The following is a 22,955-nucleotide window of genomic DNA, read 5'->3' on the forward strand; positions in this document are numbered from 1 at the left end:
CACACACACACACACACACACCACTGTTTCTTGCCATATTAAAGTGACAACATGGCCTTACACAGATTTAAACTAGTTAGTTAAACACATAAGGCGTTTAAAACGTGACACTATGTTGTTTAATCACTTCATAGGTGAAATGTGAGGGCCTGCAACTTTTCCCGTTAAAGGGATATTTCAACATTTTGGAAAATTTACCTATTGGCATTATCTCTATAGTCTTAGCAGTAGTTCATTAACTTTAACTGTTGGTGCAAGCTGTTTTTAGATCAGCAGAGCAGAGACGCGAGATGCTCAGCTAACGCAACGGAGGCGCACGGTATTTCCACGTTTCCCTCTTCAAACTCATCAAATACACAATCCAACAACTCCAAAACGCTCTCGTGGACAAGTTGTGACCTGCACATTCACCACGCTATGAGATAATAACGTATAATTATTAAAAGAGGAAGTAAGCAGGAATTCCCCCGTGTTTATGTTATATTTTTACCTTAATTAACCAGAGTAATTGTGATAGTTAACTACATGACTTCTGACTTGTTACGAGTGAGAATGGAGGCTCTCTACCTTCCACCTAGCGTCTCTTGGCTGAAAACCAACCATCAGTGTGTAGTTATTCAGTCGCCGCCCCGGTGTCCCAGCTCTTGGTGCATGCACCCCGCAACACAAACGCGCTCCGTAACCCGTAATCTTTTGTTTATGACAGTTAAGATTACACAAACACGTCGTAACATCTTATGTGTTATGTCATTATCCACCACTCTGATTTTTTGCGGGCTTGCACATGGGCAAGAGGAGCGTAATCAAAACAGCTGAAAAGCGACTGGACTTGCATAGTTCCCCTTTAACATTACAACACATTAAGCAAATACTCGGAACTACTTGCACTTTTGAAGTCACTCTGCCCAGCAGCCGTGTAGGTCATGTACAGCAGTTCCGGCTTCACATTTGCCTCGAAATCAACTCATATCAACAATTCATAGTGTGGTGAATGTTCAGGTCCCAACTTGTCCACCAGAGCGTTTTGGAGTTGTTGGAATGTGTATTTGATGAGTTTGATGAGGGAAAGGCAGAAATACTGTGCACCGTGCAAAGCTCACGTTTCTGCCCCGGCAATCTCAAAACAGCTTGCACCTACAATTAAAGGTGATAAACCTACTGCTATTCCTAAAACCATAGGGATTATGGCAATAGATGAATTTGCCAAAATGTTGAAATATCCCTTTAGGAACTCAAATAGTTTTGAACTAGACAAAAACTTATTTTCTAAATGTTTTCTACATTTTCTACATTTTTATCATGGCACTAGTATTATTAGTTGCCTTAGTTATATAAAATATCTAAGAATATACTGGTCATGGTGATCTATAGATTCAAATGCCTACATTAAGTGTTGAAACAGAACTGTACCTATCACCTCTTCTCTTTACTATCCCTGTCACCCCGCCAACACCTCTGCACACCAGTGGGCCATAAACACAGACACCCTGTACTCTGGTTGCTACACTATGACCATTAAATTGAGTACTTCCTCCTGTTGATGGAGCTACACAAACAAACACCGGTGCATTTATTCTCATATTTCCTCTAATTTGTTCTTAGCACAGTCACAGACACAGACACACACACACACACACACACAAGCACAGCTGAGCTGAGCCAGTGTTGCAACTATAAACTGCTAGTCCCATATGTTAGTCCTGATCTGTAGCCCACGGCCTGATCCTTTAACAGGCAGCCCGTTACCATCTGCCAGCCCCATAGCAGGACAACCAGGACTAGGTCTGTGCTGGATGACTGTGTTGTTGGTGTTTTGAGTGGGTGTGTGCGTGTGTGTGAGCGTCTGTATGTGTGTGTGTGTGTCGTGTGTGCCAACCCGCTCAATTTGGGACCAGCTGAGTGCTGGAGATTTGTTGGCACTGTAGTCTCTGAGCTGATCTGCTGCTCAGTGGCTTTCCAGGAGGGCCTCTATTAATCTGCCTCACCCGTAAATTATACAAGACAGGTCAAACAACCACTCTGGCTCAGTCCTGCTTTGTAGTCGCGCGCAAAAAGAAATATGTGTATGCGTTCACTGTCTGTTCTCTGATGAATGAACGCAACTTGCAAGTGACACAAACACACACACACACACACACACACACACACACACACACACACACACACACACACACACACACTACACCAGGGAAGCGTCTGTTATTTGATTAGAACTAATGGCTCTGCTTTTTCGCTTTCATGAAAGATTTCTGACTGCAAAGTCATGTCATCTACAGTAGAGCCTTAACTTAGAGATATGGAAGCCAACACAATAATATTAGATAATATATGCATTCAAGTATATATTTATAAAATACAATACTACATAGTATAGAATTCATACCAACTAACAAACCAATATCAAAACCATGTACCATTGGGTGCGTCATAGACATCTTAATCCCATTTCTCTTTTTTACCCCTACCCCTTCCCCTACCCCTTCCCCCTCGCCTCTTGAAACGGAGCTACAAGGGGTAGGGGTAGAAAGTCAACCCCTACGAATTGTTAATTACTGATCGTCTTTTCTCCCGGGACGAGGACGTAGTTTGGCCGGCGGAGCAGCGCTGCAGACCGGCTGCTGCCTCTGTGAGGAGCCGTTCCTCCTGGAGCTTCACTTCTCCGAAAAAACGTCGGAGCAAACTTCTAACCCGCCGTCATTTGGATAAACCGCACATTTGGGACCTAAACAGTTACTTTCTCGCATGAAAAAATATTAAAACTTAATCAAGTGACGTAATAACAGCGCTACAGTGAGAAATAAAACAGCTGCCGGCTGCCGCAAGATGCATTCTGGGAAACTTTTCATACCCCTCCGTTTGGAGTGTGCCTCTGAAAAATCTCTGTTTGAAGGGGTATATAGCCCTATACCACTCCCCCCTACCCCTCTGTCCTAACGGGAATTGGGACACCCCTACCCCTACATGTGAACGCGCAAAACGGAGGGGTAGGGGTAAGTGGTAGGGCCATTGCAACCACAATGTAATACAGGATAAACACTTTTTTTTGTATTGCTGTAATCATGTTTCCTTATGCATGAAAACATTACACAAGCTATTGAGAAATAGTACAAGCATGGGGTCTTTGTAACATCAGCCTTCATGTACATAGTTTACAGAGATTTGTTTCTTCTTATAATCCATTAAAGGGACAACGAGGAGTTTCTATTCGGTTATAAAAAAGTCTCACGTTAATGTGGATGAATCTCCGCTACCCACACTTGTTAATGGGCCCATTTTTGATAAATATATCGTTCTGTCTCTATCGTTATTTTGTTATTATTAGTGGTGGCGGAAATGCTGGTCGAGCCGACCAGCGTTTCCTTCGTGGCGAGTCATGAGAATAACGCAGCTGAATCACCGTTTATGGTCGGAACTACGGCGGTATGTGAACCACTTTGAACCTCTGACTTTAATTATTGATGAATGAAAACATGAGTCCGTCTTGCGCCGGTCAAAGAATTTTACGGTGGCTCATAAGTCTGAAAACGCTTCACTTTTCCAAAACTCCTCGTTGTCCCTTTAAAGCTATCGCCTCTCACATTTTAGCAAGAAATGGATAGGATTTTTATAATACTATGAACAGTGCGGGGTTAAAAAGGTCAGAGCCGTCAACCAGCGATTATGGATGCATACAACTCTGGGAATATTAAAGGACTTATAAGCAAGTTATACCACAGCATCACCTCATTGAAGAAGGACTACAGACTATGTGAAACAACGATGGGAAAAAGAGTTGAACATTGTGAGAACAGAGGACATGTGGCTGAACGCTCCACAGTCATCCTCCACCAACTCTTGGAGAATATGCCAGATGGGTTGAGTAAATCTGATATGTACCTTCTTAGAGTCATGCTGGCTGCAAGTAAAAAGGCCATCACAAAATGTTGGCTCCAGAAAAATGCTCCCACTGCAGATTATTTTGTTAATATTGTAAATCGACATGTACTAGAGCAAATGACTTACTCAGTCAGACTCCAAAAAGAGCTAGGATGGCAAACGATGGCAAAAATGGCAAGCCTATGGCCAATGAGTGAGACTGTATGCCCGTACTGGGTATAATACTTTGTCTTTTGGATTTAGTGATCACCTATGGTAATTGTTCAATGTTTTGTATTTGTCTTTTGTTTTACCTTTCTGTACTAAAAGACGAAAATGATCTACGTATTAATAAACATTGAATCCCAACATTTAGAGCTGAGGTTGATGGGAATGTTGGTCATTTTACAGGTGACAAATTCAAGAAGTCACCTGCCAAAGCTTGTTGATACACTCCTAACTCATGTTTCTACACTGTGCTATTACAAACCTGCTATTACAAGTGTGTAAACATTTCACAATTAAAATGTTGAAATAAAAAACTGTAGAGGGCATGTTTGGTGAAATGCATGCAGACAGGGGGCATTGGATATGTTTCCATTAGCTTTCATAACAGGAAATCAGTGGTGTCATCAGGACTCTATAATGTTTTCTATAATGATGTAAACATGTCTTAACTGGTTTATCGACTCCCCACAAGAATGACAGCAACTGATGGAGTGAACTCAGTGAAAGTGTTTGGGTTTAGATGAGGTCATGACCACAGCTGTGTTCATCTGGGGCCGCAATCTTTAAATTACACAATCTCCAATCCCATGTTTGCCGCACTCATCATTTATCCTCTGGTGAGGCATATCAAATCTATGGCCGCTGCACAGACATAGTGTGTTTACTTTCAATTGAAGAAAAAAAAACTAAAACTACTGACTTTGAGCACTGATGTGTACATGTTGTGGCAGATCGTGGACGATAAATGATTCATTTGCTAAATGTGTCTTGATTTTGTAGCGAAGTGTGGACTGATACAGACAGATTGCTTTACTTACAGAAGCTGACATTTCATTTAGAGCTGGAGGCAAAAAGCTTTCCCATCCTTTTGATTCTTTTTTTTTTCCTCCCCAGGCCTCTATAAATAATATGATGTCTGGAGTCTAAGTAAAGTAAATAGCTAATGTCTAATAGCTAAATGGCTGTAAACCAACTACATCACAGTCACATGACTGCAACAACACCATCGTTAAACTTCAACTTGTAGTTTGCTTTAGCTCTGACTTCTTCTACTAACTGATTTTCAAGCCTGCAGGTTTCACAAACCTCCAAATTAACTTTTCCACTGGTTGCACTGCTGCACCAGAACGTTATTGCTCACACCTTACAGTATGTAAACAGACTATGGTGTATTTCCTCATGAAGCAGACTCAGAGGCTTCCTTTTTAATTATTCTAAACAAAAATGTCACTAGATTTTGGCCCTCACATCTAGGGATGGGTTCTTTTCACATTTGAATCGATACGATACCTGTACATAGTAAAATATTTGAATATCTATTTCTCAGCAGCATCACAACTCCTCAGCCTTTAAGAGTATTTCATGTTTTAGGGATTGGAAATGATTTTCTAATAATAAAATAGTCATTCAATGAAAAAATAAATAAAAAATAGTTCATGAGACTATCATCTTGTCTGAAAAATGGAAATGTTCCCTTTTTACTGTGGCAGAAGGGCAAATGGAAAGACTCCAGTTCACTTCACATGAATCAATACTCAGTACTTTAGTGGGAATTTGGTCTGTGCTAATAAAAATACCGAATTCAGTACCCATCCCTACTCACATCACACATCATGAAGACCCTGGAGTTGCCCCTTCTCCATCTTCTGAAGTCAACAGTTTATCTACAAGGAACAATGAAGTCTGTGATGCCGCCCTTACTGTATCTGCTCCAACAAACTCATTCTTACTTGTATGAGCCAGGTGGTTACGTGAGGGTTATATGTTTTTGACAGTACATTCAACACTACCCAGCCTCATATACTTAAAGACATGATCTCAGGTTTGGAGGCAGTGCAAGACCAAGGAGATGGTCATTGACTTTTGGAGTTGCAGTGGACATAATGGGCCTAACATAAGCTAAAAACCACTGAAGAAGTTATAAGGACAAGGAGAACAACCAGACCATGGGTCACATGGTCGGCTCCAGATGCTCAGTGAATGGACACCAGGAGAATTGGAGAAAACAGTTTCAAAAATTCATTTTGTAACAGTACAACTCTGTATATTGACATTTTACTGTGGCAAAAGTAAAAGGACAGTGATTATGACTGTGTGTGTGAATCCTGAACTCTGTGTTCTCATGAAGATACACAACCTAGAGTATCCCTCATTTAGATAAAGGGGTTGTAGGCCTACCTACACTACAATGCACATCCCAATCCTGAGTATAGACCAGCACAACACTCTTCACATACACAGCTCCAAAGGAGTATTACATAACCAACTAATCTGCAGCATATGTGATGTTTCTATGTAATAAATCAATTTCCAGATTTCTATTATCTACAGCAGAATGGCTAGGGATGTACCTGAACCCAAATACGTTATTCGGAAGTACACAAATAATGCTTTGATCCAGAATAGTTTTTCTGTCTGAAGTTTCTCCTCATTGCTCTGGAGCTTTTTTGTAAAGAAAAAGAAACGTTTGGATGTGTGTTTTGAGCATGCTTTTGAGGCAACTACAAGAGATTAAAACAAAACGGAACAAAAAAAACATGTTGGTGCGCACGTTACGGCAGGCCCACTTCCAGTTTCTTCCTGAATACGAATAACGAATCCAAAGTTGTTTTTTTTAAAGCCCGAATACGAACCCAAATACAAATAGTGCACTGGCTGTACACCCCTACTACAATATATAACATACAGTTTCCAAAACTATCCAAATCTTTCATGTGACCATACAGTCAGCATCCTTCACACAACAGATACATGTGTCTAAGTACTGTATGTACGTAGTCGCCAGTATGAGTATGTATGAGGCAGAGAAGTCAAGTCCATCGGAGGTCTAGCAATACAAATTCTACTTGACAAAGTTTGTTCTTCTCCAGGCAGAGGGCGGGATCAGCTGATTTGGCGAGTGGAATAAAGTGTCTATTGAAGCCTGGGATTTGAAGCAAGATGATCAAACTTTTGATTTGCTTGCTTCCCTCAGAGTGATGGATAAAAAGCCTGAAGTAGCTAAGTGTAGCTCTAAGTAACAACAATGGAGTGCAGGGATTTCTGGGGATTCTGTGGGATTCCAGCGAGTCTCGTCCGACGAGAAGCCGAAGTTTGAATTAAACAGAACTTCACACATCTGTTAGATCGGTGAGGGATTTGACGCTCTTTTTCTAACAGCTGTAACTACATGGATTTTTGGACACACTGTATATTTCACTTATGTTGCAGCTACACGAGCACTTTCACTGGCTTCCAGTCTAACCTATGAAATTGCTAACCACTTTGAAAACATCTGTTAAACAAGACATGGTGTTAACATCCTTTACACCTGCTTAACATCACCATGTTAGCACAGCTTTGTCAGCCATTTTCATGATGTTCTTGTTCCTATCATTTTATTTCCATCTGCTTATTCAATCTGCTTGACCTGGACACTATAACCCATTTTCACTAAACTTGATTAAGTACAAGAAGGAAATAGGTGGTGTGAGGCCTCTGTTGCTGCACTTAGATAAATCTTACTCTATGTCCTTGCTGTTTCACAGGTCTGATGGTTTGTTGTGTATTGTATTGATTTCTGTGAAACATCTCCCTGTGGTGAATAGCACATCCAGAAATTCTCTCCATTCTTCTTAATTATATACAGAAACTGATGCTCTTTGTTTGTTTTTTCTCTCTCTTTCTTCACTGCTTCTCTCCCACTCTGGCATCCTCCTATAACTCTTCCCGACAGTTCTTTAATTATGCTGCACATGCATACTCCAGCTAACACAAGAGACAGTAATAGTGGAAGTATAACTGTATTTACATAATGACTGTTGTAGCCTATTGTATACTCCAGTCTTTTATACGTGTTTCATTTCATTAGTAAGTGTAGTACCACCCTGTTAGGTATTGATGTGATGTGAAGGAGTAGTGTTCTAACAGAAAACTGATTATTCTAGGGTAATAGTGCTACTGTGCCTATTTAGGGAATTTTTATTTTGGTCTGTTTTATGTGACTTTCCCTTCATCAGGATACGATTCTCTGCTTTTGTTCCTGTCACCATGTATCTTTTCATGTTGTGCTGACTGCTACTTTGAAGTTTGTTGTTTTTTGGCATCAGCTTCTCATCAAAAGTCAAATCCTCTGCACGGATGATGTGGGTGAAGAACTTGACCTGGTGAGAGTGTGACTTCTGTTATAAACTTCAGTTGTGACTCAAACTGATATCGGAGCTGTTTTCTGTTTCACAGGGCTGCAGAAAATCAAGTGAGTAATAGGATTGGGTAATTAATGGAAATCTGTGTGTATATCAGTGCTGTGAGACTTCCTCAGATAACCGATGAGGCTCTAACACACCATCCATCCATCTGTTAGCTTTACCGCTGTGCACAGGGAGATCAAGGCTGCAGGCCTGAGGTTGGACCCCAGGAGCTTCTTGCTGTGAGGTAACAGGGCTAATAACCACTATAACCACTGCACCACTGTGCCACACTTCTTACAGACCAAAACATCATAATACATACAATAAATACTGGATGAGGGTGAGATGATGGAGATTATAAAATCAATTTTGCCTGCTGAAATGCCAATCAAATCTCACCAAATTATTTCTCTATGAATAAGTAAATACAGAAGCACAGATATGTTTTCTCTCTCCTTCAGCCAGCATCACATTTAAAGTTTTAAAGTTTTACATTTTTAATCTCTGAAAACAAACCGTAAGGACAAGTGATATATTTTTTTAGTTTGTGCCATAAGACAATATAAAAATCCTACACAGACCTTGTACTAGCAGCCGTGTGGTGTGGATGGCCTCTCCCTGGGGACTGAAGGCTCGACATGTGTAGGCCCCACGATCCTCCCGGGTGATGGATAGCACCGTCAAACTCCCATCAGACACCTGAACAACCAACGAACATTCTCTTTATCCACTGAGTCTCTTGTACATGCAGCATATACATATACATACACACGGGAGGTGAAAGTTTAAGTCAACTGAATGTTTTGGAAAGAAAAATAAAAAGATGTGCATATATTGAAACCTTGAAACAGAAAAATGATAGAACAAGTCAAATCACCAGAGGGCAGGCAGCACACTCCTGCAGGGGAAACTTTCATGTTTGGCTGTTTAATATCAGTAGGGGACTTTTTCTGTGCTGCACAGGAACTAAAAGTTCAGTTTGACTTGGCTCAACCAGCTTAGTCTTGAAAATCTACTTTTTGATAGTGTCAAAGAATGTTTCTCGTGACAAAACAAGACCTGTGTTGGCACTTATCTGCAAAAGCTTTTAAATAGCAAGTCCATACTTCCAAAGAAAGCATAAAGACTCATCCAGCCTTTGTCTCTCCCGCCCCACAAACTTTCGACTCTCAGCATTAAATGTAAATTAATTTTTCAATCCACATCCTCCAAGTAGAAAACCATTTCCTCTGACAGCAGAGACTAGAACATGATGCAGCAGCTAAATGTTAAATGTGACTGCACATTTATTTTCTCTTTAAGAAGTCAAAAAGTTGAATTTGCTGTGGTTTCACATTCATCCAAAGTCAATACAGATTTATATAACATATAACATATATAACACATAAATATTTATATTTCTTCTCATAAAAGACACCAGAGTTCAGACTGTCATATTAAAACCAAAACCAAACCAAGAACCAAAGAAAACACTAGAATTACTTTGCCTCCACCACTAGTTTCAAGTTACATTACTGTTTATCCAGAGTCATAGAAAATAGCCTATTAACCATTTCTGCGTGAAGTCCTGTAATAATGGCTAAAAAGACTTTTCTTTTGACCATCAAAATCAATTCAGTTCATCTTTGAATCCAAGTGTAAACGTTTGAGATATTACATTCACAATGATGTCAGTGTGACCTTGTGTCTAAGCATCTCATCCTTGAGTCTGAGTCAGCCTTTGTGCCAAATTTGTAGCAATTTGACAGTATTTCCATCAAGGCGTTAGAGACACACAGAACAGATGGACAACTTGAAATCAACATGGCTCTGGCTCTGGCTGTCACTAGTGTGAATGCATACCACAATGAGCACTTAATGTTAGCAGATGTACAGTTTGCACAAATTCAACCCAGTCTGAAGACAAAGACTGTATTGGTAGGGCACACTGCTAAATGATTGATCTAATGGGGCAGAGGCATTTCCTTTTAGTTGTCAATGTGAAGCTACAATACAAACCCAAATGTTCCATTTTTATTTATATATTTGCTAAAAATGAAAATACACATGAAAATACAAAATGTTCTGTAATCTAAGCAGACTAATTTTTAACTAAGTATATATTTTTGGGGCTTTTTCACCCTTAATGGACAGCACAGTCAAGAGAGAGACAGGAAATGGGGGTAATGAGAGAAGGGGGTAATGACATGCAGGAAAAGGGCCACTCAATGCAGGATCTGAACCAGGGCCCCATGCAGTGAGGACTAAAGCCTCAACACAGGTGGCTGCTTTACCAACTGAGCTAAACACCGCCCCAGCAGACATTTGTTTGTTTGTTTGTTTGGACAGCAACAGTAAGACTCGTCCTTCTGGCGACCCCGCGATCATGTGACTGCACGTAAGTTTGTGTCAATTAAGATATTTTTGACGCATTTTATTTGAACTCGATTTATATTCGAGAAAGTAAAAGTATAGAATACAGTTGCTGAAGATCGTGTGTGGTGTTTTAATCATAATAATAAAAAGAATAGAGCCTTGGTGAGAGAGGTAAAGAAGAACCCAAAGATCACTGTGGCTGAGCTCCAGAGATGCAGTGGGGAGATGGGAGAAAGTTCCACAAAGTCAACTATCACTGCAGCCCTTTGTATTGGGCAGGTGATGAGCAGTGCCTGGTTTTCTCCACACATACCGCTTAGAATTAATGCCAAAAAGTTCAATCTTCGTCTCATCAGACCAGAGAATCCTATTTCTCATAGTCTGGGAGTCCTTCATGTGTTTTTTGGCAAACTCTATGCAGGCTTTCATATGTCTTGCACTGAGGAGAGGCTTCCGTCGGGCCACTCTGCCATACGGCCCCGACTGGTGGAGGGCTGCAGTGATAGTTGACTCTGTGGAACTTTCTCCCATCTCCCCACTGCATCTCTGGAGCTCAGCCACAGTGATCTTTGGGTTCTTCTTTACCTCTCTCACCAAGGCTCTTCTCCCACGATTGCTCAGTTTGGCTGGACGGCCAGGTCTAGGAAGAGTTCTGGTCGTCCCAAACGTCTTCCATTTAAGGATTATGGAGGCCACTGTGCTCTTAGGAACCTTGAGTGCTGCAGAAATTCTTTTGTAACCTCCAATGAAGGAGTATAACCATCTCAAGGAGGATCAGAAGAAATGGACAGCATGCCAGTTAAATATGAGTGTCACAGCAAAGGGTTACTTATGACCATGTGATATTTCAGTTTTTCTTTTTTAATAAATTTGCAAACATTTCTACATTTCTGTTTTTTTGTGTCAAGATGGGGTGCTGAGTGTACATTAATGAGAAATAAAATGAACTTTTTTGATTTTAGCAAATGGCTGCAATGAAATAAAGAGTGAAAAATTTAAAGGGGTCTGAATACTTTCCGTACCCACTGTATGTCTACTAAAAGCCTGTTACGATCTGGATTTGAAGTAAAAAGACTAAATTATTGAAAATGTTTAATGTGAGACAAAATAAGAAGTGTAGTCTGTCTCATGGTGTCCCAGCTGCTTACCCTGTGGAGCAAGTGTTGGGGGTTTTGTTTTTTGGGGTTCAGGTTTAGCCTGTGACACTTCGCTGTGGGTCATACTCTTCCCACAAAGACTGAAATCTGTCTCTTCCAAGTTTCTCAGTTCATCTTTGGAAAACTGAACTTAGATGAGACATGACTCCAGACGACTGTCTTGTGGCACCATGTTTGCTGGATGTGTAAAAGGAGAAAATGTTTGGCACGAGAGTTTGCCTCATTATGCAGTGTTGTGTGTAAGGATCACAATAAACCAGTGGTGCGCTGGAGTGAGTTGTGCAGATCATTGAATATTTATCACAAGCTGAAACTGCTGTAAGGCAGAAAACTGCAAGAGCAAGTCAAAGACTTCAGAGTCTGCAGTGGCCAACTGAAACCTTCTGTCCATGTATGACAAAGACCCAGCACCTGAAGCTGATCTCTGCTTCCTTAACACTGAGGACAGATTTCTTCCAAATCCATTGGTGTTGTCACTGTACCATTACCCTGCTGTAAATACAGACTCAAAACTTACTTTTTATCCTTAATAGATAAATCTAAACCACCTTGGCAGTTGTAATGAACTCTACTGCCTCCTCCTTCATAAGATGTGATGTTTGGTGTCCACTGCTCTGTATTCAGACACTTTTCATTAATTGTTTTCGATTCAACTCCCTCTTCTCTGGATTCTATTTGCCTTGTTTGCTTGAAATTCCTGTCAAACCCCCGGCTGACCTCTGCCGGCCTGCTGTCAACTGACAACTTGAATTTTAGCACAGTGATTTATGTGTTGGAGAGTTCCTCTAGGACTTGACAAACAATGCTGGCCTCAGTCACCTCAAAGACAGGTGAGAGGATGATGTATTATTCAAAGTGAAGGTATGAGAGTTGAGTTGTTGTGAGTCATCTTTTGAGAACGACAGCACCGGACCTTATTATTGCTGTTGCTGTTGTCAATCTGGAAAAGACGTACCTTATACTTGGCACTGCTGACCATGAGGTTGCCTTCCCGCAGCCAGCTCACAGAGGGTTTGGGGTTGCCGAAGGCCATACAGGTCAAAGTGATCTCCCCCCCTTCCTTGGCCTCCACGTACTGAGGTGGTGTATCTGTGAATGTGGGGGGTGCTGAGGGGTCAGAGGGGAGGAAGGAGAAAGAAGATGGTTGGTTAATATGGGTTTTCTTTAGACTTCTTGGAACTACAAGCTAAAACAGAAACCGACTGAATCTATATGATGATGATAACTCCTAGTTCAGGGTGTAGTGACTCATTTGACCTACACATGTTTGGCCTTAACAAACATTAATCTCCAGGACAGGTCAAAGAAGCCAAAAACTGCAGTTCCTCTCCTGACCACTAGAGGGTGTCCCTAACAGTGAGCAAATGTTAAAGGGATAGTTCAATATTTTAGCAAATTGGCCCATTGCCATGATCCCTATAGTTTTAGGAGTAGGTTCGTTACCTTTAATTGTCGGTGGAAGCAGTTTTTAGAACAGTGGAGCAGAGCCGCGAGCTGCTCAGAGCTACGCTAGGTTAATGGAATTCCTTGGTTTCCCTCATCAAACTCATCAAATACACAATCCAACAACTCCAAAACGCTCTGGTGGACAAGTTGTGACCTGCACATTCACCACGCTATGAGATAATACAAGACAGAGTTGTTTTCCAGGCAAATGCAGAGACTGCTTGCTGAAAAACTGCCCCCGACGGATATGTACATCAGCAGTTTTGCATGAATTTACCTTGAAAACAACTCTGTCTCGTATTGTTCCGTTATTATCTCATAGCGTGGTGAATGTGCAGGTCACAACTTGTCCACAAGAGTGTTTTGGAGTTGTTGGATTGTGTATTTGATGAGTTTGATGAGGGAAACCAAGAAATCCCATTAGGCTCCGTAGTGTAGCTCTGAGCAGCTCGCAGCTCTGCTCCGCCGTTCTAAAAAATAGCTTGCACTGACAATTAAAGGTAACAAACCTACTGCTATGACTATAGGGATAATGGCAATGGGCGAATTTGCCAAAATGTTGAACTATCCCTTTAAAATGTTCAACTTTACAGCACAAAAATACATGTTTACAGCCTGTTTTGGTCTTGTGGCTAATTTCCTGTACAGGAGGTGAAGGGTGCAATTACACTCCAGTGTATTGATACAGTACGGGTTGATTAGCCTCGGCCGCTGTCACCACACTTCACAGTGAGTCAGCGTTACTCAGTGCTTTCAAAGCCCCAGGCAAAACTCCACAGATGAACACAAAACTGCACACAGCTACAGTAGTTTAATGTAACTGCATCGACATACCATAATATCACAGAGGCCTACCGGTCCATTGTGGTTGCCAGGAGACTGAGAGCTGAGTGATCAACTGTCACACGTTTGGTACTTGATGAACATGCAGTGGGAGTATGGGAATAAAACTCCTTGAAGTTAATTACATTTTCAATAATAAGTTTCCATTACTTTTTATCTACATACACACAGTGTTCTCAGTGCAGCGCTGATGTGTCTGCTGAGTTCATTTGTAAAACTCATCAGGTCTTTCACTGTAATGGGGGCAACAACCTGGATGACTGTGTCATTATGCATTATAATTTTTCACTTCTCCAGTGTTTACAACAGAATCCAGAATCATATTTTCTAGACAGATCAGACTTACAGATCATGGTTTCTGATACTATATAGCTTAAATGATTCTTGGAACATCTGTAAGAAACTTGTACTGTACCCTGAGATGTTTGCATTGTTCTGATGATGAATCCCAAAATGTTAAGTTATCTACTTTATACCTTTGCAGTTTAAAGTAATATTTACTTGAGTACAGGACTTCAGTATATTTTTGAGTATCTGTACTTGACATTTATTTTTAGTCCGCTAGTTTTTCTCCATTGTATTTACATTGGCTACTGTACAAATCTGTCTGAACAATAGGGACGTGAATCTTTGGGGGATTCGAATCCGATTCTTAGGGGTCACGATTCGATATATTCTCATATGCACATGCTCATAAATGTGCATCACCTGTGACAATGGCGCTGCTGAAAAAAAAAAAAAAGAAGGACGGCAGGCTCCGCTCTCCAGCCGGTTCACCTGTCGCTCAAGATCTAACCTCCATCTGAGCGCTGATCAGCTGATCTGGAGCACAGTGGATGTTTGCTGCTCAGCTGTAGCAGCTGTGTGTGTGTGTGTGTGTGTTATAACGGCAAAAAAACAAAACAAACATTGGTCTCGAGCGTCCTCCCAGTCGACACAGACATTCAATAGAGCATTTTAATCTTATCAGTTTATGGTTAATAATCGGTTAACCAGCGTCTTAAGAGTTTTGGCTTGCTGCAACAGCGTGTATGGAAGCCTGTGAGGGCGCGTAGAGCAACGGAGGAAACGTTAATAAAAAATTTTTTTTTTGAAGATTATGAATCGATCCAGAATCATAGTGGATAAGAATTGCGATTCTTACATGACTCGATTGTTTTCCCCCACCCCTACTGAACAATATTCACTTGTATTGGAGTCATATCTGAGCAGCAGGGTCTGTAGTCTGACTGCAGTAATGGAGCTGTAGACGTTGTCCACCTCTGGACCTCGCTGAACGGTTACCTGAAATGTATCCTGCGAGCCAGTCAACAGATGAATAAATAAAACCAGCGAAATGCCTCAATCATTGCAAAGATCTCATGAAAGATTTAAGCGCTTTTTCAAGGAGAAGACATTTAAATCTTTAAAGGTTTTTCTTTTTTTTTTTTCCTCTGTAGGATAAAAAAACTTCTCATTGGCCCGTTGAGGGACCGGCCGGCCATGTGTACGTAACAGCAGGGGACCGGTCGATCAAAAGACTCACCCAGACACTCCTCAATACTGCATGTTTGTGTAAACCTTCATAGCTTTGCCTTCTGCTCTCCGCTCGGCTGAACACGTCTGATGATTTTAAATGTGTAACTGTACAGAGAGCCAAAGTGCTTGTCACAACAGGAGAATGAGCCGCTCTCACACACGCACCAGCGGAACATGCTGGTAAACTCCAGTGCAAAGAGACTGCAAGCATCATTTCAATAAATAGGAGAAGTTGTTCTTGTCCTTTTCAAAGAGAAGACTTCCTTGAAGTCGGAGCTCAAATGTTGTGTTTATATGCTTCTCCAAGCGCCAGGCCTCAAATTAAATATATATGATAATGGCTGATAAATTAATTTCTCATCACTAATTCATTTGAGATTTTTTATTTTTTTATTTTTTTAAAAGTTGTTCACCGTCTTTTTCGGGGCTTTTACTCTTGGATCGAGAGTGAAGATGAAGAGAGATGAGCCAGCATTTTGTAAAACCATTTTACTAAATCCTCTTCAGCTCATAGGCTCTAGATTATACGGAGGGATGATCATAAAAGACAATTGGCGTGTCCTCCTACCCAAACATGTTTAAGCTGTGCTTTCTGACTTCCGCCTCCCCGTTTAACCCCATCTGACTCTGTTCAATCCACACACACACACACACACACACAGACACACACACACAGACAAACAGATACTGTCGGCGATTCAATACAGATTTTGTTTGCTCATAATTCCTGTTTTGATATTCTCAATCTAATCACTTTAGGACTGAAGCTGATCTGCTTACACTTGTAATCCTGTAGTCTCTCAATTGCTAACATGCCATTCCATCTGCAGCCATAAGCCAGGCCATAGTGCTAATTCTATGCCACACACCACAGAGACTGGAACAATGGGGGTCCTCCGACCACGCAGCCTTACATTTATCTATTCATCTCAACCGTTGAGTATATTGGAATTATTTGCTCCCCGACTCAACGCTGGTCTCAGAGGGCTTGTGTCTATTTTGCTATTTTCATTTACCTGCAGTGGTTGGAGGCAGCAACCGTCATCAATTTTCAGGCCACCATAAGATGTGTATGTAGCTGATATGTAAATGATGCACATGGAAATGTGAACATCTTCAAATTAAAATACGAACAGATAAACGTTGGGCTGGGAACACTGTGGGATCCCCCAGGTGGAGCTGGAAAGTGTTGCCATGGAGAGGGACGTCTGGAGCCCGCTACTTAACCTGCTGCCATCATGACCTGACCCCGGATAAGCAGAAGAAGATGGATGGATGGATGGATAGATGGATACACTGTATGAAATGATACATATTACCACAAGAGAGTAGATTATATCTTTTGTTACTGTATTATTGTAATACAATGATACAGTTTAGATCCAGTTTACACGCATCTAAAAATGTAGTTTATGCTTCCAGTAGTGAAGGCTTTTCGTATTTAATCCTTTAGCTATAAAAATAAAAACAATATTTCAAATAATTTCCCACCACACAACTCATTCACTTCAGCTTTTGCCAAGAGTTAGATCAGTCATGTGAGCTGCAGTTAAAAGCAGGTACTGTACAATGCCCTATAAGTATATATATATTAGTCCTTAGTGATGCTTGAATCACAATTGATTCCCAGTAACTGATTGGAAGCTTCAAATGCTTCAAGGTATTATCCTAAAGTTTGACACTAGAAGGTTGTCTAGCTGCCTTTTGTCCCACAACAGTCTGACTGACAATTCATCAAGTACAACTGTTTGTTCATTGTTAGTAATTCTTAGAAAGCTTCATATTTTCCTCTTCTCCTGTGATTCATTTGAACTGTTGGTTTATATATTTTGTGGTTTTAAGAACCAAAAAAAACATCTCACCATTGTTCTCCTAGGCTTCTCTCTGGAGCTTTAGTAACAACATGATGAGCCAATCAGAGGAAATAAGGCTCTGCTTCTCTCTTGTAATTGGCTGACATTCTTCTGAGTGACTCAAGAAACATAAAGCAGATAAACATCCAGGAAAACCAAATCCTGTAAGGTTGAATGGTGGGGTCCAGAGGTGGATTTCTCAATCTTTTACATTTTCATTGTAGTAACATGGAACCTAGACCTGCCTTATAATCACATATTATCAAAGGGATAGTTCAACATTTTGGCAAATTGGCCAACTGCCATAATCCCTATAGTCTGAGGAGTAGGTTCGTTACCTGTAAGTGTCAGTGCAAGCTATTTGTAGAACAGCGGGGCAGAGCCGTGAGCTGCTCAGAGCTATGCTACGGAGGTTCATGGAATTTCTTGGTATCCCTCATCAAACTCATCAAATACACAATCAACAACAATCAACAACTCCAATAACGTTCTGTTATTATCTCATAGTGTGGTGAATATGCAGGTCACAACTTGTCCACGAGAGCGTTTTGGAGTTATGGCAATGGGCCACTTTGCGAAAATGTTGAACTATCCCTTTAAGGTGAATGTGTTCTTTGGAGTCTGTAAAGAGGACAATAACTGAAGTCAGGATAAAGTGGATTATTCTACAACATAAAGAAAACCCTATTGCAAACCAAACCTTTGCTACCAAATAAGTGTGTGCATGTGTTATCCAGAGGGGATGCTACAGTACCACATTTCTCTTTTTTCTTTTTTTATCACATTATGACAGCATTATGAGCCGTGCTGAGATTTCTCTGGCAGAGAAATCTCAATCCTGTGTCCAGACAGCTCCCACCCAGACACATGGAGCAGTGGAGCTGCTGCTGAGCTGAGCTGCTCACACTTTGATTACCTGTGTCTGTGATTAACTATATACTGAGCATTAACCATACAGAGCATCCGTAACGAGCTTTGCTCTCCTGGATGAGACACTGCGAAGGAGCCAGAGCGGTTGGCTCTTTAAAGACATGCATGTCTGGCAAAGATGTCTCTGTTCACTCAGCGAGCAGCTCTCAGTGGCACGATACAGGGATAAATATTTATCTGCTGTGAAAATCACCTCGCCTTCCTGAGATTCCTCTACTCCACCAGCTCGTTACTGTTATTGTTCAGTAAACCAGATCGAGAATGTCTGTATTCCCTTTGGCCATTATTTGATAAGGTTGGGAATGTTCGGGCCCAGCTGTGCAGTCAGCAACCACCACTGTTGGAGCTGCTCTGACACGGTGCCAGTTCTTTCCCACATCACTGTGTGGCAGGTAAAAAGCGATGGAGGTGTAGTAACTGGTTGTTTTTCCTCTAATAGCTCACTTGCAATGCATTCCCCGTAGCTGTTTCACAATAAAAGCCTCCAAGCAGCAGCGAATGTTTGGTTTTACGATCAGTATAGTAAAACAGGGCTGATGCCTTAGAGAGCAGGAAGGTTAGTTATCATATCATAGGTCTGACTCTGAGTAAATATCCATCGACGTGTCCACAACTCATGGAACCACTCACTTTTGATAAATGTTTTATAAGCCGTAGTTATGGTGATAGACTCCCTTTTCACTGCTGAGCGATGTCATTACATGGAGACAAAGCATCTGGACAGATGCAGAGGAGAAAGCGTGAGCTGTTAGCGCCGAACATCTGTGTAGGACACTTTGATTTGTGGTTGTGTGTTTTTGAAACTTATGTATGGGGCTGGGCTGTAGCTCACTGTCAAACCTCAGCACAGATTAGCTGCTTTAAAGGGAAAGTTCAGGTTTTTCAAAATATGGCTATATGAGATCGTCCAGCCCAGAGACAGAGCTGCATGTTGCTGTTGCCCAGACATGACCCAGTGCACTGATGCTCCCTGCTGCCTCATCTAACCGACAGCACTCTTCCACGATGCATGAGTACCTGACACAACCCCACCTCAAATAACCCAGCTGTCATTTAATTCATTCACTTGGTGAAATAATTTCAGGTGTCTAATTACTTTTATTTAATTAATTATTAACTGTCATAACTTTGGTCACTATACGTATAAACAATAAAACCTGTCTGACAGACAATTAGTTTCATGTGTCATAAAATACAAATTGATTTGAGTTCATTAAAGGGACAACGAGGAGTTCCTATTTGGTTATAAAAAAGTCTCACGTTAATGTGGATGAATCTCCGCTACCCACACTTGTTAATGGGCCCATTTTCGATCAATATATCGTTTTGTCTCTATCGTTATTTTGTTATTATTAGTGGTGGTGGAAATGCTGGTCGAGCCGACCAGCGTTTCCTTACTTTTGGTTTTGCGGTGAGTCATGAGAATAACGCCGCAGAATCGCCGTTTATGGTGGGAACTACGACGGTATGTGAACCTCTTTGAACCTCTGACTTTAATTCTTGATGAATGAAAACATGAGTCTGTCTTGGCTCATAAATGTAGTGTGAAAATGCTTTGCTTTTCCAAAACTCCTCGTTGTCCCTTTAAGTATTTAAAAAGTTAATAAATAGGAATAAAAAGAATACAATGAATAAGATATTGAAAGGGTCTGCATTTATAAATAATTTGATTAAAACATGTCATAGTAAAAGTCTTAGTTGTGATATCTTGATCATTTTATTTTGAAAGTACAGTATGGTCACATGACTGAGGTCTGCTGGATGCTGAACTGTGGGACTGTGGGTCAGGAGCAGATCCACATCATGGAGGTCAAAGTCATGTTGCATGGACAGAGTTTGTCTACACTGTTTTCAATTAATTATGCTGTTTCACTTGTTTTTCATTTTCGGTTGTTGACCATATGCTTCAGACGTACAATAGTGTTTATTCAGTCCTGTCATATAAGCATAACCCCCATTTTCACAGGACTCATATGAAGCCCTATGTTTTTACTTTTGTAGTTTTCACTGTGTCTTATGATTTCATGATGTTGGTGTTACAGAAACATTTTATATAGTTCCATCTCTAGTGGTGTTATGTAAGGGATAATGTATAGTTCGGAGGTTGTTATGGAGAAATACACCCCGACAGGAAGTATGGAACCCCAACGCAAAGTCAAGTAATTTATCTAACATCACTATTAGTCCCAAGCTGTTTAATGACGGTAAAAATGAAACACAAGGTAAATATCCTCTATAGTTTCTCTTTTCTGTGCTGCGCTGATCAGAGCGGCGTCCCTAGCAACGGTCTGATATACTTGACGACAATCATTATACAGAAATAGGACAGCAGAACGCAGCGATGGACCAATCAGAGAGCAGCATTCAATAGAGCCGTGTAATAATACTGGTTAACAAACAATTTACTGATGTTTTATGGAGTCATTATAAAGAAAATGGTTTTGTTTCAAGCCACCTCTATAATTCATTAGTGTGGCCTCTCCAGTGGACTGGAGAAATGCTACAAGGCATCAAAATTAATTCATAAATTATATTCTTAGTCCAAAACCTCAATAGGAAAAATGAAGAGATACTAATAAATCAATTGTGGCATGTTGATGGCATAATTATACTTAATGTCTCATTCAGTGTCACACAGTACGTCTCTGTGGCAGCACAGTCAGCACAACCTCTGGTCACACATATAACAGACATCCCATCATTGAGAACATATCAACACAAAGCACCGATGAAGAAGCAGTTATTATTATTCTGTCCTCTTTGTCTACCTACTGTAGGCTCACTGTCCAGTAATAAGTCTTATAAAATATGTGCATAACAGGATGATTTTTCTAATGCAGCGTTTTGTGTTAGTGGTTTGGACACAGTGTATTAATCCGGTGTGGGATAAGCAGTGGCCGGTGGTCATGTGTAAAATCTATTTTTAGGCTGTGACGAGGAGGGAACACAGTGACATTATTATCACATTTTCCTTAAACACCTCAACCTGCACGGAGGTAACGTTATGTGTGTGCAAAAGCAGCTCATTAGAGGGAGGGAGAGAGATGAAATAAGAAGAAGGGGGTAGATAGAGAAACACAGAGGTAAAAGGGGGGGAGAGACCATGAGAAAGGAAGAAGAGAGAGAGGGGGACTATTGTGCAGCACTGCAGAGTTCTGCTGCAGAATACAGGGATGCACGCGGGAGGGTGTGTTGAGGCTATTTTGGGAGGAGCAGCCGAAGACTAACCCTGGGAGATACGAACCTTCGCCTCTCTGGCATCACCTCGCGCTGGACGGGGACTGAACTGTGAGCGAGGACATCAGCCTAAATCATCCGAGGAAAAACAAAGTGGACGGAGTTGTCCCCAAGAAGACGGAAAACTGGGATACTTCCCTCTGGACTGTGAGAGGTCACTCTGATCCTCCTCGTACTCTCATCTAGTATGTGTGTACCCTGCACGTATCTGAGAATTGCAAACATTAACCACTCAATTCTCTGCACATAAGTTCACACAATCATTCTGATTTGCAGAATAATGACATCACTTCCTGTGTCTGTGCTCCGCTCGCTCCAGTCTGAGGGCGATGTAAGTTCACAGGAGCAGAGACAGAGGTGTCAAAGTGTGGAGCAGCAGCAGCAGCAGCAGCAGCAGCAGCAGGGTACAGCACTCTCACCCACGGCCCATATGCATCTCACGCAGAATCTATATGCATCACTTACTCCCTCAACAAGGCTGACAGCTAAAGTGCACAGAGTAATCACTGACAGCCGCTGATGTTTGACAATGATAGGGGAGAGGTGGATTGCAAATGCAGAAGGGTGGGGGGGGGGGGGGGCATGGGGGAGGGGGGGGGGCTATAAATAGAGGACCGCACTGCTGCTGGAGCTCCATCCAGCATGGGGATGTGTAGACCTGTTAGATGTGTGGATGTGTAGCTCAGGTGGATCATTTTCACAAAGGCTTCTCTGCCTGGAGTTTGGGCCTTTAAAGGGATAGTTTGACATTTCGGCAAATCTGCCTATTGCCATAATCCCTAAAGTTTTAGGAGTAGGCTCGTTACCTTTAATTGTCGGGGCAAGCTGTTTTCCAATCGGCGGGGTAGAGATACACGTTCCGTTATTATCTCATAGCGTGGTGAATGTGCAGGTCACAACTTACTGTAGGGGTAGGTTCATTACCACTAATTTTCAGTGCAAGCTGTTTTGAGAACGGCGGGGCAGAGACGTGAGCTCTGTACGGCATGCAGTATTTCCGGGCTTTCCCTCATCAAACTCATCAAATACACAATCCAACAACTCCAAAATGCTCTCATGGACAAGTTGTAACCTGCACATTCACCACACTATGAGATAATAATGGAACGTTACGAGACAGAGTTGTTTTCAAGGTAAATACGTAACCGGAACTACATTCCCGACACGGCTGCTATGACAGAGTGACTTCAATAGCGAAAGTAGTTCAGAGTATTTGCCATTTGCAAACTGTTGAAATATAACTTTAAGCTTAATATCCTCTGCTGTAAATGGAAACCTACCTCCTGCCTGGACAATATACTTTATTTTCTGATCCTACCTATGACTTTGATATTAAGATAATATGTCTGATGAGACAGGGGCAA

General features: G+C 41.3%; 1 protein-coding gene across 5 annotated transcripts in view; it reads right to left on the minus strand.

Moving 5' to 3' along the window:
* Positions 1-22,955, minus strand: part of igsf9bb (immunoglobulin superfamily, member 9Bb) — a 139,606-nt gene that overhangs the window by 57,457 nt on the left and 59,194 nt on the right. For all 5 annotated transcript variants that reach the window (XR_015037644.1, XR_015037643.1, XM_085798722.1 and 2 more), the window contains exons 4-5: positions 12,720-12,871; positions 8,834-8,951 (exon numbers count right to left, since the gene is read on the minus strand). Coding sequence is in view for 3 of the 5 variants with exons in the window: in XM_085798722.1 (XP_085654848.1) it covers positions 8,834-8,951; positions 12,720-12,871 (270 nt within the window). In the remaining 2 variants the exon portion in view is untranslated. The remainder of the gene's footprint in view (positions 1-8,833; positions 8,952-12,719; positions 12,872-22,955) is intronic.

This window comes from Trachurus japonicus, chromosome 14 (assembly GCF_045865225.1).
Source record: "Trachurus japonicus isolate A0001 chromosome 14, Traja_1.0".
Classification (NCBI taxonomy): domain Eukaryota; kingdom Metazoa; phylum Chordata; class Actinopteri; order Carangiformes; family Carangidae; genus Trachurus; species Trachurus japonicus.